The sequence below is a fragment of the Dicentrarchus labrax genome, unplaced genomic scaffold (assembly GCF_905237075.1).
Source record: "Dicentrarchus labrax unplaced genomic scaffold, dlabrax2021, whole genome shotgun sequence".
NCBI classification, from domain to species: domain Eukaryota; kingdom Metazoa; phylum Chordata; class Actinopteri; family Moronidae; genus Dicentrarchus; species Dicentrarchus labrax.
The window spans coordinates 14,109,112-14,122,615 of record NW_026136710.1 but is presented as its reverse complement, the minus strand read 5'-3'; the positions used below and the strand labels follow the sequence as shown (position 1 = coordinate 14,122,615).

The 13,504-nt window shown below is 40.1% G+C and overlaps 1 protein-coding gene across 1 annotated transcript; it reads right to left on the bottom strand.

Moving 5' to 3' along the window:
* Window positions 1-708: 708 nt before the first annotated feature.
* si:ch211-282j22.3 (ER degradation-enhancing alpha-mannosidase-like protein 3) lies at window positions 709-12,284 on the bottom strand. Its single transcript, XM_051412636.1, has 21 exons — window positions 11,976-12,284; window positions 11,369-11,844; window positions 11,218-11,263; window positions 10,187-10,287; window positions 9,252-9,291; window positions 8,999-9,111; window positions 8,620-8,773; window positions 8,276-8,410; window positions 7,940-8,045; window positions 7,430-7,527; window positions 7,150-7,275; window positions 6,957-7,040; window positions 6,461-6,544; window positions 6,159-6,283; window positions 5,894-6,059; window positions 5,415-5,572; window positions 5,189-5,306; window positions 4,007-4,180; window positions 3,668-3,833; window positions 3,369-3,560; window positions 709-3,069 (listed from the first exon to the last, which is right to left on the bottom strand). The coding sequence occupies exons 2-21, from the start codon at window positions 11,530-11,532 to the stop codon at window positions 2,798-2,800; spliced, it is 2,622 nt and encodes an 873-aa protein (XP_051268596.1). The 5' UTR covers window positions 11,533-11,844; window positions 11,976-12,284; the 3' UTR covers window positions 709-2,797.
* Between the last annotated feature and the right edge of the window lie 1,220 nt (window positions 12,285-13,504).

The window sequence follows — 13,504 nt, the reverse complement described above, 5'->3', positions numbered from 1 at the left end:
GAGAATATCTGAATGAATCTGAATGGTACTTTTGATTGAACCGAATGGTTTGATGGTGCCATGTAATATGTTACCATTGCTACTGTCAGTGTTACCACTGTTATTGTAGATTATGCTATACTGTGGTAGCTGTTCCCATCTGGCACAAAATGTTTCACAGTATGTCTCATCTCCTGACAACAAAAAAACCCACATTGATTGTATTTACCAATACACAACTGGCTAGCTCAAGGACAGGCATTTTGGACACAATTAATCCTCACAGGAGAGACACAGTGTTGATAAATGACCTTAGTGTAATGTGTAGATAAGTCACATGTAAAGAAACTATATTGCTCCATCCTGTATATGAAAAGCTCAAACTACAAAGAAAATCTTTAATGAAATAACACACAGTGAAATAGTGAAAAGTTTTACAGTCAAAATCCTTCAGCACCCAAATTGTGTTTGACTGCTGAGTTCTGGACTGACTACTTAAACAGAAGTAAGTCTATTCCTGAGTGGGTGTGAAACAATAAAAGTGTCATTATAACACAAATTATCACCAAGATTACTGTGGATGCTGACAAGCAAAGACCAATTAGGCTCACCTAGCCACCACATCAACATGTCAAGTGACTTACAATGGTTCAGAAGAAGCCAGAGCAGCCACTGATGCTGAAAATGTAAAGTAATGCAGGAAAGATAAAAATGAACGTAAAAAAGGGATTGAAATTGTGATTTTAAATTTATTGACGGGACTGCCTCAGCTCAGTCAGAAACTAAATACAGAGAAGATATGAAACAGAAACTGGAGCAATGTCATGCATCTCCTTTGGCACTGTTTGACTTTCAATGACTGATCAACCAAAACCTTGAAAAAAACAACTGAACACAAAATTAAATTGCATTAAAAATAATTAAAAGAATCCCCTACTTCTTGTCCATGGTGCTTTTTCTCTGTGTGAACAGAGAACACAGTCCACAGTACACAGTCCTGAGGTATATGGGTTGGCAAAGCCTTATACAGGCTAAATAAAAAACAAAAAAGTCATGATGAATTAAGACTGAACTCAGCAGCATCAGGAATAGGTCCACTACACAAACGTAAAAGAAAACATAGTCTGGCACAGAGAGGGTTTTCGACTCACACACGTAAGCTCACATTTCATGTACCACAAAAGACAAAAATCATGCAACAAAATATTAATGCGAATGAAGTAAGTGAACACAGAGTTATGCTTTTATCTGAATTGTTGCATATAGTTATTACACATAAGAATGCCCAAGATATGGATTAGTTTAGGGAGTGTGAGAGACTAACAGCAGGTACATTTAAGTCTTGACAAAACCACACTGGATCCAAAATGCATCCAATTTTCACAGAGTATAACTGTATCAATCCTACAACATCAGACAATGTACATAATTCAATTGGCCTTTCCAGTTTGACTGTTACCGTTTTAGATCGAGCAAAAACCTCGCTGTGCTCCAGCAATCTCAATGGATGTCACTAAATATTAGATTGTTTTGTTTTTAAATTAGTAGATTTTTCCTTAAATTTTAAGGTGGATATAAACATTGCATCGTTACACAATGTAAATGCGATGACAAATGACTGATACTAAAATTACTCATTGCAACACACACTGCAAAGACAGGCTGAATGTTCATTTCTGTTTGAATCTGCCACAGGCGATCATACCCGTGTTTCAAAGTGCACAGCAGCCAGGGACTGCAGACCAACCTGTGATGCCGTATCTGGAACTAACCATTAGTTACATGTAGACTTCAGTTGCAAGAAAACCAGCTTTGGTCATTTTTGCAATGTTACAAATTAAATCCAAACATAATTTCAAAAGATTCCAGTGGGCAATCCCACAAACTTATTATTCTTAATTTCTTGCATGGTTACTTTGTAAAGACAGGAGGGTTTCATCTGATAGCATGGATGTTTTAGCCGAGATGCTTCCTTGGGTATCATAGTTGTTACACACCTTGTACACGTACACGTACACACACACACACACACACACACACACACACACACACACACACACACACACACACACACACACACACACACACACACACACACACACACACACACACATTTCATCAAATGGGTCAATCTAGCAAACTGCATTCACTCTTGAAATTCCCTGAAGTTGCTTACTAGTACAAAATAAACTTTCCAAATTGGCCCCATTTCATTTCCTTCATCTGCTGATGTTATATTACTGAGAAGTTATGGTAGCTAACTCCACCTACTGGCCAGGTGATATTCCGTTCATCACCGTTGCTGAATATCTAACAGTAGTGAAAAGGTGCAATCTACATTAAAAACAAACTGCATTGCATAAAAACCTAGCTGAGTACATTTTTGCCATATCTATGTTTTCCTCTAAGGTGAGGTAATTTTAAATTCTAAAGTCATTGATTTACGTCATTATCACCACGAACACCTTGTATGTGCCTACAATAGCAACACTATAGGCTAGGTGGGGGCAGCACCTGCCCAGCCATCCTAACCTACAGTTTTTGGCGTGTAACTACCTAGTTTAGTCTCTTGATCTCTCATTTCAAAGAGATCTGCACCACACAGAATGAGAGCTCCACGTTGCCTCTCTCTCTAATAAATACAGAACTATCTTTAGGTTTCAAAGTCAAGACAGGATGGGAGCTTGACTCCCCTCCATCGGTTGTAAACATGCGGGCTGGGTCAGTTAGGGCTCCATTTAGGGCAGTGAGGAGCTCTGAGGCACCTGCCATTCAGAAACTGAGGGATTCAGTGTCAGGAAACTTGGCTGCTTCGGGATCAAGGGTTTGTGTCTGGTCCACTGTCAGAGTTTTGGGTTTGAGAAGCACCTGCTGAACACGGTTCAGTTCTGTCGTTCTCTGTCACTCGTGTGCAGAACTGCTGCTGCTGTTGCGACTGTAGCTGTCCTCTGAGCTCCTCTTCCTTAAAAAGAACCTCCTCTTTCTCCAAGACAAACTCCAAGGTGGGCCCTCTTTCTTCTCCTTCGTCCAGCTCCCCCTCCTCTGCCAGGCGGAGTTTGATGTTCATGCCCATAGGTTTTTCTGTCTTATCTGGACAATGAGGAGAGCCAATACAAAATTAGAACAAGAAAAGAGAGAAGAACTAATATTTAATGTAATTTCTACAGTTTAACTTCTAAATAATTAATGTAAGTTTGAAGATAAGATGTATGTCTTTAGTAGAAACGAATGGGCTTAGGGCAGAGTGCTCTGAAAGGCTGGGAAACTGGGTACTAAAGAATTGAAATACAGCCTGTTAGTTTTGGTCTTTTCATGGGAATTGTTGACAGTAACAAAGACATAGAATATTGTCAGCCTTTTCCTTTAATCTCCCTCCTCCTGGTCCTCACCATGCCCCAGCTGCCTCTCCTTGGGCAGCAGCAGCACATCCACATTGTGATGTTCCTCCAGAGCGGCTGTGAGTACGGCACCCTCACGGCTGAACAGGAAGACCAAAGGCAGGGTGATGTCTTCAGTGGAGTCGCCATCGCCAACCATTTGGAAGAGTGGCGTTTCCTCGCTATTACTTCCCTCACGGTGGTCTGAGGAGGAGAATAATTGGAACCATTTATTTTTCAGTATTTGGTTATTCTTAGCTCTGTGTATAGAGCTTTGAGGTGGCTTTAGTTCCTCTAGTAAATATCCTCACCTATAAAGATGACTCCTATGGCTCCGGTCTCCTGCAGCCGCCGAGCCTTTACAGCAAACATGCAATCACCACGCAGCGCCAAAGCGATATGGCCTTTAAGCTCCACTGCATTATCTATTGGCCCACATGCAGTGTAGGGAGAGGCTTTCACTATGCTGCCCTTCACCTGCGGCACAAGATTTTGATTTAATTATTGTGTTTGGTTGGAGATAAAGTGTAGTGGAGGTAAAACAAAACAGGTAACATCTGCATAAAATCTGTAATTGTAACATTTCAAAGTCTTTTAGGAGCTTCGATGTTGATACTGTATACCATTTTATTGTCACATTGGAAGCTCACCCCGTGCTCCTGCTTGGTGAGGTCCATTCCAAACTTGGCAGGTCCCGCCGTGAGGACCGTCCTGCCCAGAAATGGTGGGGATATGAGCTGAACAACATGAGGCACCACCTCCTCCTCCTCTGGTGCCTGGCTTACCTCTGCCACAAGTTTTACTCGGTACACTCCTTTATGCTCCTAAAGGGATTCATATTCAGAAAACAAATGTCACATTTAAGTTAAGAAAGGGGAGATGTATACTATCATCAGCAGCACAATCATTATCTTGACCCAATTTCTTCTCCATTAACATTGCTATTAACCCAATGCTTATAAAGCGTTTCAAAAAGCAAAATTAAACTGATAATCCATTTGCTATGATTATCATATTTCCTTTTTCCCCCTTCTCTGTTGGAAACATCATGATACCAGAGGGGGAATACTTACTGCCTAAGTAAACACAGAACGGAGCGTAGCATAGCTGATAAGATGATAAGATGATGAAGAAATCGGATTTAAAAAAGCTCTGTAATTTGGTTTATAATTTTCAAAATCCACACTGATCAAAGCCCTTTTATCTGCACAATTTGAAATATAAAATTGGTTCAACAGCAGGTTATATAATTAACCTGTTTTGCTGGCTCCACTGAAGCATTCTTACACCATAAAATGCATTCAATAGATTGTTTGAGGGCATGATTGGAAGCAAATGGACAAAATCAGGTCTTAAAATCAAAACATTTGCTAATAGTACCTGCAAAAGAATAAATAAATCTGGTGATCTTTTCACCTGTTCCCACTTAAAACCGGAGTATGCTCAAGGTTTTTGCCTCTTAAAAATAAGTTTTTCCTTCCCACTATTGCTTGCTCATGGTGGGAACAGTTGGGTCTTTGTAAATAATTTCATAAGGAGTACGGTCTATATCTGCAATATTTGAGTGTCCTGAGATAACTTTTGTTATGAATTGGTGCTATTCAAATAAAATTAAGCTGAACTGAATTAAAGAAACCTGAGCAAGAAAAATGCTAAAATCGCAATAAATTAAATTATTTCGCCCCCAAAAAATTCTTAAAGTAGGCTTTCTGTTTAGGACAATGATGGGGCCTAAAATTTTGGAGGTCTATATACAAATATAAAAATACATAAAACTATAAAAAGCAGCAAGATACGCAGAACATGATTTGAGTACAAAGTAACTAAAATACCCTATGACGTCCGGCGCCTCCTGCCATGACCTCATTCAGTGGAGTGAGAGAAATGCCCATGCTTTTCAAGAACTCTACTGGCTCCATGCCATTATCATGGAGGGGTAGTTCAATTTCCCTGTAAAAGTACAAACAAACCCAGGTTAAAACTCAAAGTCATCAATGTCTAAAAGGCATCACCTGTGATTTTATTCTAAAAGCAAAAGCCCCTTGCGACTGGACACACCTGACAGGTAAGGGGTGGAATGCTCGTCCCACCCCAGTGAGGTACTTGTAGCCGTCCCGGATGGTTTTGGCAAATGAAGGGTTGTTGGGGAACAACGTCTCCATGCTGGGGCAGGAATGTGTGAACAGATCTTCTTCTTGGGAGACAGGAACAGTCTCCTGAAGCATAGGACCAAGAGTTAAACACTACACTACACTACACTCATGTCAGTTCACATTATCGAAGGGTCAGTTAGAAAGTAAGTCATAAAAGGCTCATAATGTAGTAATACCATAATACACAGAATGTCAATATGTTCAATTCTTACACAAGCTAGCTGTTCCTGGTACACTGAGTAATGGTCAGTCAGTCCATCACTCACTCTGGTTAGTTTCAAGGTCATGCCTCCTACAGTGGCAGGTATCTACTGCATTTTTTAAAATTTGTTGAGAGGGAGGGAGAATTTGAGGGTGCGGTTACACTTTAACTTAAACTCTCACCGTATTGTTGCCTTGACAGGGCGGCTTGGTGGTGGACAGAGACACAGGGAGTAGGTGAGCCTCCGTGGTGAAGATGTAGTCGTCAATATCGATGGGCAGCTCGCCCTTCTCCGAAAACAGCAGGTACAGGTATTTAAACATCTCAGCCAGAAAGAACGAGTCCATCCTACACACACACACAGAAAAACAGAAGTCATTATCACACATTCATAAGCGATACTTTGAGGTTGTCAGCCTAAATACGTCTGTAATGGCATTTGTATACCTGTCCTCATGTGTTCCAGTGCGGACATCTTGCACAGCAGCAAAGCCGCAAGGCACCCGGGCATAGGCATTGAGCTTTTCCACGATGGACTGTCCCACTCTGAGGTAGTAGGGGTCGCCAGTGGCCTGCAGAGATCCAGATATTATCTCGACCGCACATCTTACATGGAACGTTCAGTTTGCTATGCTATGAATATAGTACAAGAGTGGAGTGGTTTCATTAATGAGCCTTCTTATGACAGACCGGAAATTTCCTACTCTTTAGAGAAGGGTCATTATAGTTTCTGTCTTTAGATTTTTCACCTTATAGAGGTAGTAGGTGCTTTCTGCAAACTCTGGTCTCAGTAGGTGTTGGCCCCAGTGAACTCTAAACTCTGTAGTGAAAGCCTGCAGGGAGATTAAGCAAAGAATAGCAAAGACGTTAGTGACACTGGCTTCTTCTAAAAATGTTTTATTTACATTAATGAAATGGAACAAATAAGATTAGCTACAAGAATTGCCATTATTATTTCTTGACTTGGGGTAGCGTCATGACTTTTTCCTACTATAATATATAATATTACAATATACATTCAGTGATTTTGTTACACTATTTATACTAAAGGAATTTATACCTTCAATACTTCTAGTTCTATTAGATTATTCCAGAAAATAGATGTGGTTGTGTGTGGCGGAATGGAGCGGGTCAAATTATTAAATAAATGCGGAACCAGTGGGTTGGGAAAAACCCCGACCCGCGCATCACTACCTCCTGCTGCATAGGTCGAAAAATAGAACAAAAAGAGAAGAGATTATTTACCTCTGGAAGAAACTTGTGCTGTTTGGTGACTTGGTAAAGCATTTCATGAGTCTCAATAGCTGGTTTCAAATCTCCTCTTAAAACCTGTGTGAAGATAGATGTTACTCCAGAAACACGTGTGCAACAATTTCTACGCTTTCTTCTGGTAGTAAAGGCAACGAATTGAGTACAATCTTAAGACAGCATGCCTGACCTGTAGGCCAGGGAAGAATGCCAGGAGAGAATCCATCCAGCTGCGCACGCTCACAGTGGGGTTGTGCATGTGTACATTGAGCAGCAGTGGAGGCTGGCTGATGTACTTCATAATGGCACTGTAGTGCTGTTGCAGACAAACATCATGAAAAATATATGAGCAAACTGTGAACAACTTCCTCCAGCCACAATCACACTATGAACAAAATGGCCAGTGGTGGGCCAATGACAAATGCTTGGATATAGACTTCTATGTGCGCATGCAGAGATGGAGGACTTACAATGTTGAACCTCTCCAGAAAAACATTGTCTCCTAGAAGAATGTAGGCCTTCATCAGATATTCATAGTATGAATCAATACCAGCACCAACTCCACTGTCTGCAAACACACAGAAGTGACAAGTCAAATAACTATAATATGGTGAATGTATAAGAGCCATAAAACGTCTGTGTTCGATTTGTTGTATCACCAGTTTGCTTTACTATGGAGGAGAATGGAGGGACAGTGTTGTATCCGGTAATGTGTGTACTTGAAATAAGGGCCGTACGTTTGTTAGTGGCCTTTCTCACTGCCGTTAAAGTAACTACTTTGCATTTAGAAATCCCCAGACGACTGGCATGCACTGAAATCTCAGATTGTCTGGAATTGTGAGACTAGTACTGCATGTGTATTTCTGGATGATCAGTGTTCTGCATCATGTTTATCCATTGTCTGTGTTAGAACATTTGTGGTTCCAGTTTTTAAAATCACTTTTTTCACACAGTGCATGTGTGTGTTTAAATTGCCTCACCTCTCCGGACCCATTCTTCATTATGGATATTAATAACAGTCCCCACCAAGTCACTTCCTCTCTGTCTCCTGTCCCAGAGGACATCCAGAGCCTTTCTTGCATTTGCCTGTAAAACAATAATAATAATAATAATAATAATAATAATAATAATAATAGGTATTAGATCCTTAAAATGTTTCTGGTAAAAATTACATCATTTATATATGATTTCATCTTTCAACAACTTACAACCAGTTATACTTTCTCAGAAAAGAAATAATGTTAAAAGGCAAATTAATAATAAACTAAAACATTAAAAAAAAGCTTAATTTCTAAAAAGGCATAGGGAGGCAATACCTCAAACACAGACTCTCCTGACAGTCTGCTGAGGGCAGCAAACTCCAGGATCATTGTTCCAGCACATGCTGTGCAGGTGTCCGATTCAGTGCCTGTGCGTGAAAGTGGGTTAAGGACTCCATACCGCAGATTCACCTAGAAAAACAAAAGATGATAAATTAATCTTGTCACATCACTCAGCTCAAATTATTTTTAGCTCCTTACTAAAATAAGTAATATGTTGTTTATTGGTTCATCTGTAGTGCACTGACTGTGAGGAACTATTCTCTATTAATATCTGCTCCAATTGCATATAATATATCTAAAATAAGACCTGGGATATTTAAAAATAGAATAAAGAATACCTTAGGATAGGGAAGGCCACTTGTGGTGTTAAAGGCAGGCAGTAATCGATGGCCCAGCTCTTTGGCCATGTGTAGGAGCTCATCCCGATACCACTGCATCCTCTCCCCACGCTGCCGTAGCAGGTCAGCCATCACGTGAGCTCCCAAAAGCCCTCTGGGGAGAATTAAAAGAAGGAAGAAGCTAGGTTGAGATACTATATACAGCTGGATCTTTCTGTCTAGTAATAACAATACACTGTACCAATGTGGAATTATCAAAAACAAGTCCGTTTTTTTCAGTCAGACATGTTTTTATAAAGACTGAATTTAAAAAAAAAAAAAAAGAACATGAAAGTGTTTATACAGCACAAAAGTAATCAATCATAGCCATGTTACATACCCTAAAACTCTGATGTTGGTCTCAAACACGGACACCACCACATCGTTGTCCAGGCGTACATCCGTCACGGTCTTCCTCACTGCATCCTCAAACTCATCAAGCTTGTTTAATACCTGCTCACACACACACACATACACATAGACAGGAACAAATAAATCTACTGCCAAAGTGTGGCAGGGAGGAGAAAACAAGAGATGAGAAAGCAGATCAAACTACTTTAACGCTTGAGAATAGAGGAAGAGTGAGTACTCACCACCAGGGTATCAAGGGTGTCAATCAGTGTGAGAGAAAACCTAGAGAAAAAGCAGAAGAGATCATTATGAGAGCCTCTGGCACAGCACAGTGGAGCTGGTGCCCCACTTTGTCACTGATCCAGTTTCATCTATAATGAACCACGGACTGTTACGTGTACAATCTGTTAAATTTGTGATATCACATTAGACAACATATGTGGCGCATAAATCTATGTATTGTAGCATAAGGCCACGATTTAGTGCCTTCTTCTTCTTCATTTCATTTGACTTAAATTAGCATCTAATTCATGTATTCCTGGAAAACTAGGGCATCTGCTCCATGTCTCATTAAATCTGTTTGGAACCGCATAGAATTATAAAAGAAATGAGTCCTCATGTTCTTTGAAGATGCAAAATACTTAAGACAGAACATTACATAAATATCCCTGTTTGTGTTAAATCCACATTCCCTTACATATATGCGCTCCCATAAAAATATATACTGGACATTTTTTAGTTAATTATGCTTTAGTGTTTTTAAATAATAAAAACATCTTTCACCTTTCATTGCTTCAAATAAAAAATAAGTTGAAAGTGTTTCTTTGCTTTTTTTTTTATAGCATCCCATGGATAGCGACAGGAGACAAACATATTCCCACTCTCTCTATATATATATCTGTGTCTTCAACATTGAGAGTAAAGAGTGAATCTTCAAAGAAGGCAAAAGATGGAGCGGGGTCACATATAATAAACTGGACAGTATCAAGTAGTTACTTTTTTACAATCAGCAACTTTACTGTAGCACAGGTCTGTGAAGGAAGACTCTAAGGAGATATAGCACTACAAGCCCGTTATTGTACATATTAGACTTTAAAGGGGTACATATGGCTATGGTCTTAATGGGTGCCAACTGATGCATTAAAAATACACATTTGTTTGTTGATGATGAACTTACTTCCCCAATGAGTCATCTATGTCCCCTCTGTTGGGCTCCTGGCCACGGACTCTTCCTCTGCAGCTTAGAGGCATCAGCTCATCTGCTGGATAGGCATATTTCTGCAACACAAATAACAGAAACTGTCTTCAAGCTTCATTTCCCAGTCTACAGAAAAGGTGTCATTAAGGAAACAGCTGGATGGTTGAAAGCCCTCTAGGAGGAAAAGAAACTAGCAGTCGAAAGCTAAATACTTTATACAAAGTTGTTGCTGGGTCATTAGAGCAACAGTTTCTTTTTGGCTACCTCCCACTCAGTACATATCTTAGTCTTAATTTTTTGAAAAAGAAATGTAAGTTTCAGCAACTGATATATTATTACAGATTTTGATCTATCTAATATTGATATTGGCCTATAGTAATTAATATCAATTGTTTCTTTCATAGCCAACAACAGCACTTCGTTCTTAATGGGAGCATCTAATCTCTCTACTCATTAAGGAAAATCCTGATTCCTGGAAGACATCGCTATCACTGAGAAAAGACGAATCAATACTATCAAAAAAGACTATGAATCACAAAATGCTCTGCCCACATCTGCTCCACCAGGCTGACACTGCAGTTGCAACAAAATGTTTGCATGTCTTGCATGTTTGCTTTCTGCACAACCCCACTAAATCAGATCCAACTGCACTAAGGACTCTGGTCCAGCCACTGATTCAAGCTTTTCTTCCCTGGATTATGCTGACGAGGGCCACAAGCTGAAACACGCTGGTCTCACAATAAAGTTGTTCTCTATATTACAGGCTTTTCTTAACTTTCCTCTCGACTCCTGCAACATGCAAATATAAATGTAGTGGTAATTACAAGGATTACATAATAATAATAATAATAATAATAATAATACATTTTATTTATAAGCGCTTTTCTAAATACTCAAAGACACTTTACATAAAAACATAAAAGCAGCAAAACAACATCAAATAGTAAAACATTAAAAACACATCAGACTAAGCTAAACATTAAAAGCAAACATGAACGTAGACACCTTACCATGTAACTGCCATAAGCGTGATCAAACATTTCTATAATCTGGTCCCTGTGGGGGAAAAAAAGGAAAAACATAAATGAATCAATTGTGAAAATGGCTCAAATTGTAATATTTTTCACAATATTGCAGAAACTTCCACAGACACCAATTTACCTGATAACAGTCTTCTCCTCCGGTGTCATGCTCTGGCTCTCTTGACATTTCACCCAGCCAAGAAGACTGGTGATCAGTAGGGTCTTTAGCATCATCCCAGTGCCAGAAGTGTGGGCCAGTTCCCAGAACAGTTTATTTCCTCTTCTCTTCGTGTAGTCTTGCATCGGGTTAAGCTTTAATATGGACAAACAAACCCCCTGTCCTTTGCCCAACGCCCACACAAAAGTCAAGCAGTCCAGCGGACACAGCCGTCCTCCTTTAGAGTCCCGATCATCCTCATATTGGTAGACAGTCGGCTGTACGTTAGCTACCTCCCAGATCCATTTCCATATTTCCGCTGTGGTTGTTCTGCGGTTGATCCAGTATTGTTAGGACCACCACATGCCTACAGAGCCCTTCAGCTGACTGGATCCATGTAAACAATAGAGGAAGCTAGCTACAGCTGATCCTCGTTAACAATGACTGTTGACGTTCTCCTGTAAAGAAAACCACAAGACTGAACACAGGGCACTGGCTCATTTAAGAAAGCCCAAGCAGGGCTAACAGTACACGTCTTGTTGAACCAAGAAATGTTAAGAAATATGAAGGAAAATAATTAGGCAGTTACCAAAATTGACGGCACGGTGAGACGGTGTAGCTAACACTTGCTAGCCATCACAGTGCTGGGAGGTTCCCTGTTGCTAGCCAGCTAACAAGTTGCTAGTTCGCCGTCAGCAAAGCCGGTTAGTTAGATAGCAATCTTAATAGATAGATAAATAGAGTACGCTGGGTCTAAACACCATCTTCAACTTAAAACGAATGATTCACCTGCCGTGTAGACCGATTATCATACAGTTTAAATGGTCGATGACACGTCGCCAAGTATCTCTGTACAGTAGCCTGACGTCGAGTTCCCAGCTGTCAAAGAACCTGGCAGTGACGATCATTGTCTGTCTGCCCTGAGTTTAGTATCTCAGGCGAGCACTACGCCCACGTAGGCTAACTTGAAGTCTCCCCATTGGAAATTCCCACCCTTGAATTGTTTATATATAGCATTATAGGATGTTTAAATTATGGCCATGCTTAAGGTTTCAGTCTGACAATGTAGCGGACGTTGGATTGTTTGTCCAGGACAGGGTGAAGGTCACCTGGCAGGCTGTACTCAGGGTAAAATACACAATTACTCCAACAGTGACAGGACCCGCGTCACAAGGTAGGCGGAGTCACAGGGGATGTAACGTTATATGTGTATATTTCCATGTGTCTCAGGAGTAACCTAACCCAATAGGGGTTTTCCTTATTTATTTATTTATTATTCATTTGACTAACTGTTTACACTAAATTCAACTCATTGAATATTTTCAACCACAACATAATGAACCCGAAAACATGTCCACATCCACTGAAACAAAAGCAGGCCGTGTCATCATCCACAAATCCTCATATCATTACCTTTTTCTGGTTCCTTGCATATATACTGTGAATGGTTCCTTACCCAAAACCTTCACTTGTGTAATTTCTACAAGTTACCACAAGATGTCGCAACTGTCTCCTCTCAGTACATCACTTTCATACCTCACCTGATTTTATGCATTTATTTATTTTTTACAATTGACCGGTGGTGATATGTTTACTCAACTGCTGCCTGTCCTCAAGAGGACGTCGGTGTCTCTATATGGACTGATCACCCATCTGTTGCCATGGTTACCTTTGATAAAACATGTCTTCAGTGTAGGATGCTGTGGTGAGCTGCATGCTCTGTGTGTGTTATACACATTTTCTACCTCAGTAGGGTTGTCTATGAATTTTGCTTGGATTAAACGCATCCAGTAATGGGTTAGTTGCGTGCATAATTACTAAATAGTCTACATTTTCTTAGATCTAAAATAGTATTTAATAAACGTTATTTGACAACATGAAGTCACTCCAGTGATCAAATGTACACTGTTGACAAACAAATATTTTTTTTTCCTGTTTCTCAATTCCCTTCCTCTGTCTCTCTGACTCATATCCTTACCCCTGCCCTGAGAGCAAACACGACTTTGGACCCACAGTAGGCTATCACAGAGCCTGTCGGGTAATTACTGAAACCTAACGGCTTATAAGGACACACTATAATATTGTGTTTTACATTAAAGGCACGCATTGTTCGAGAAA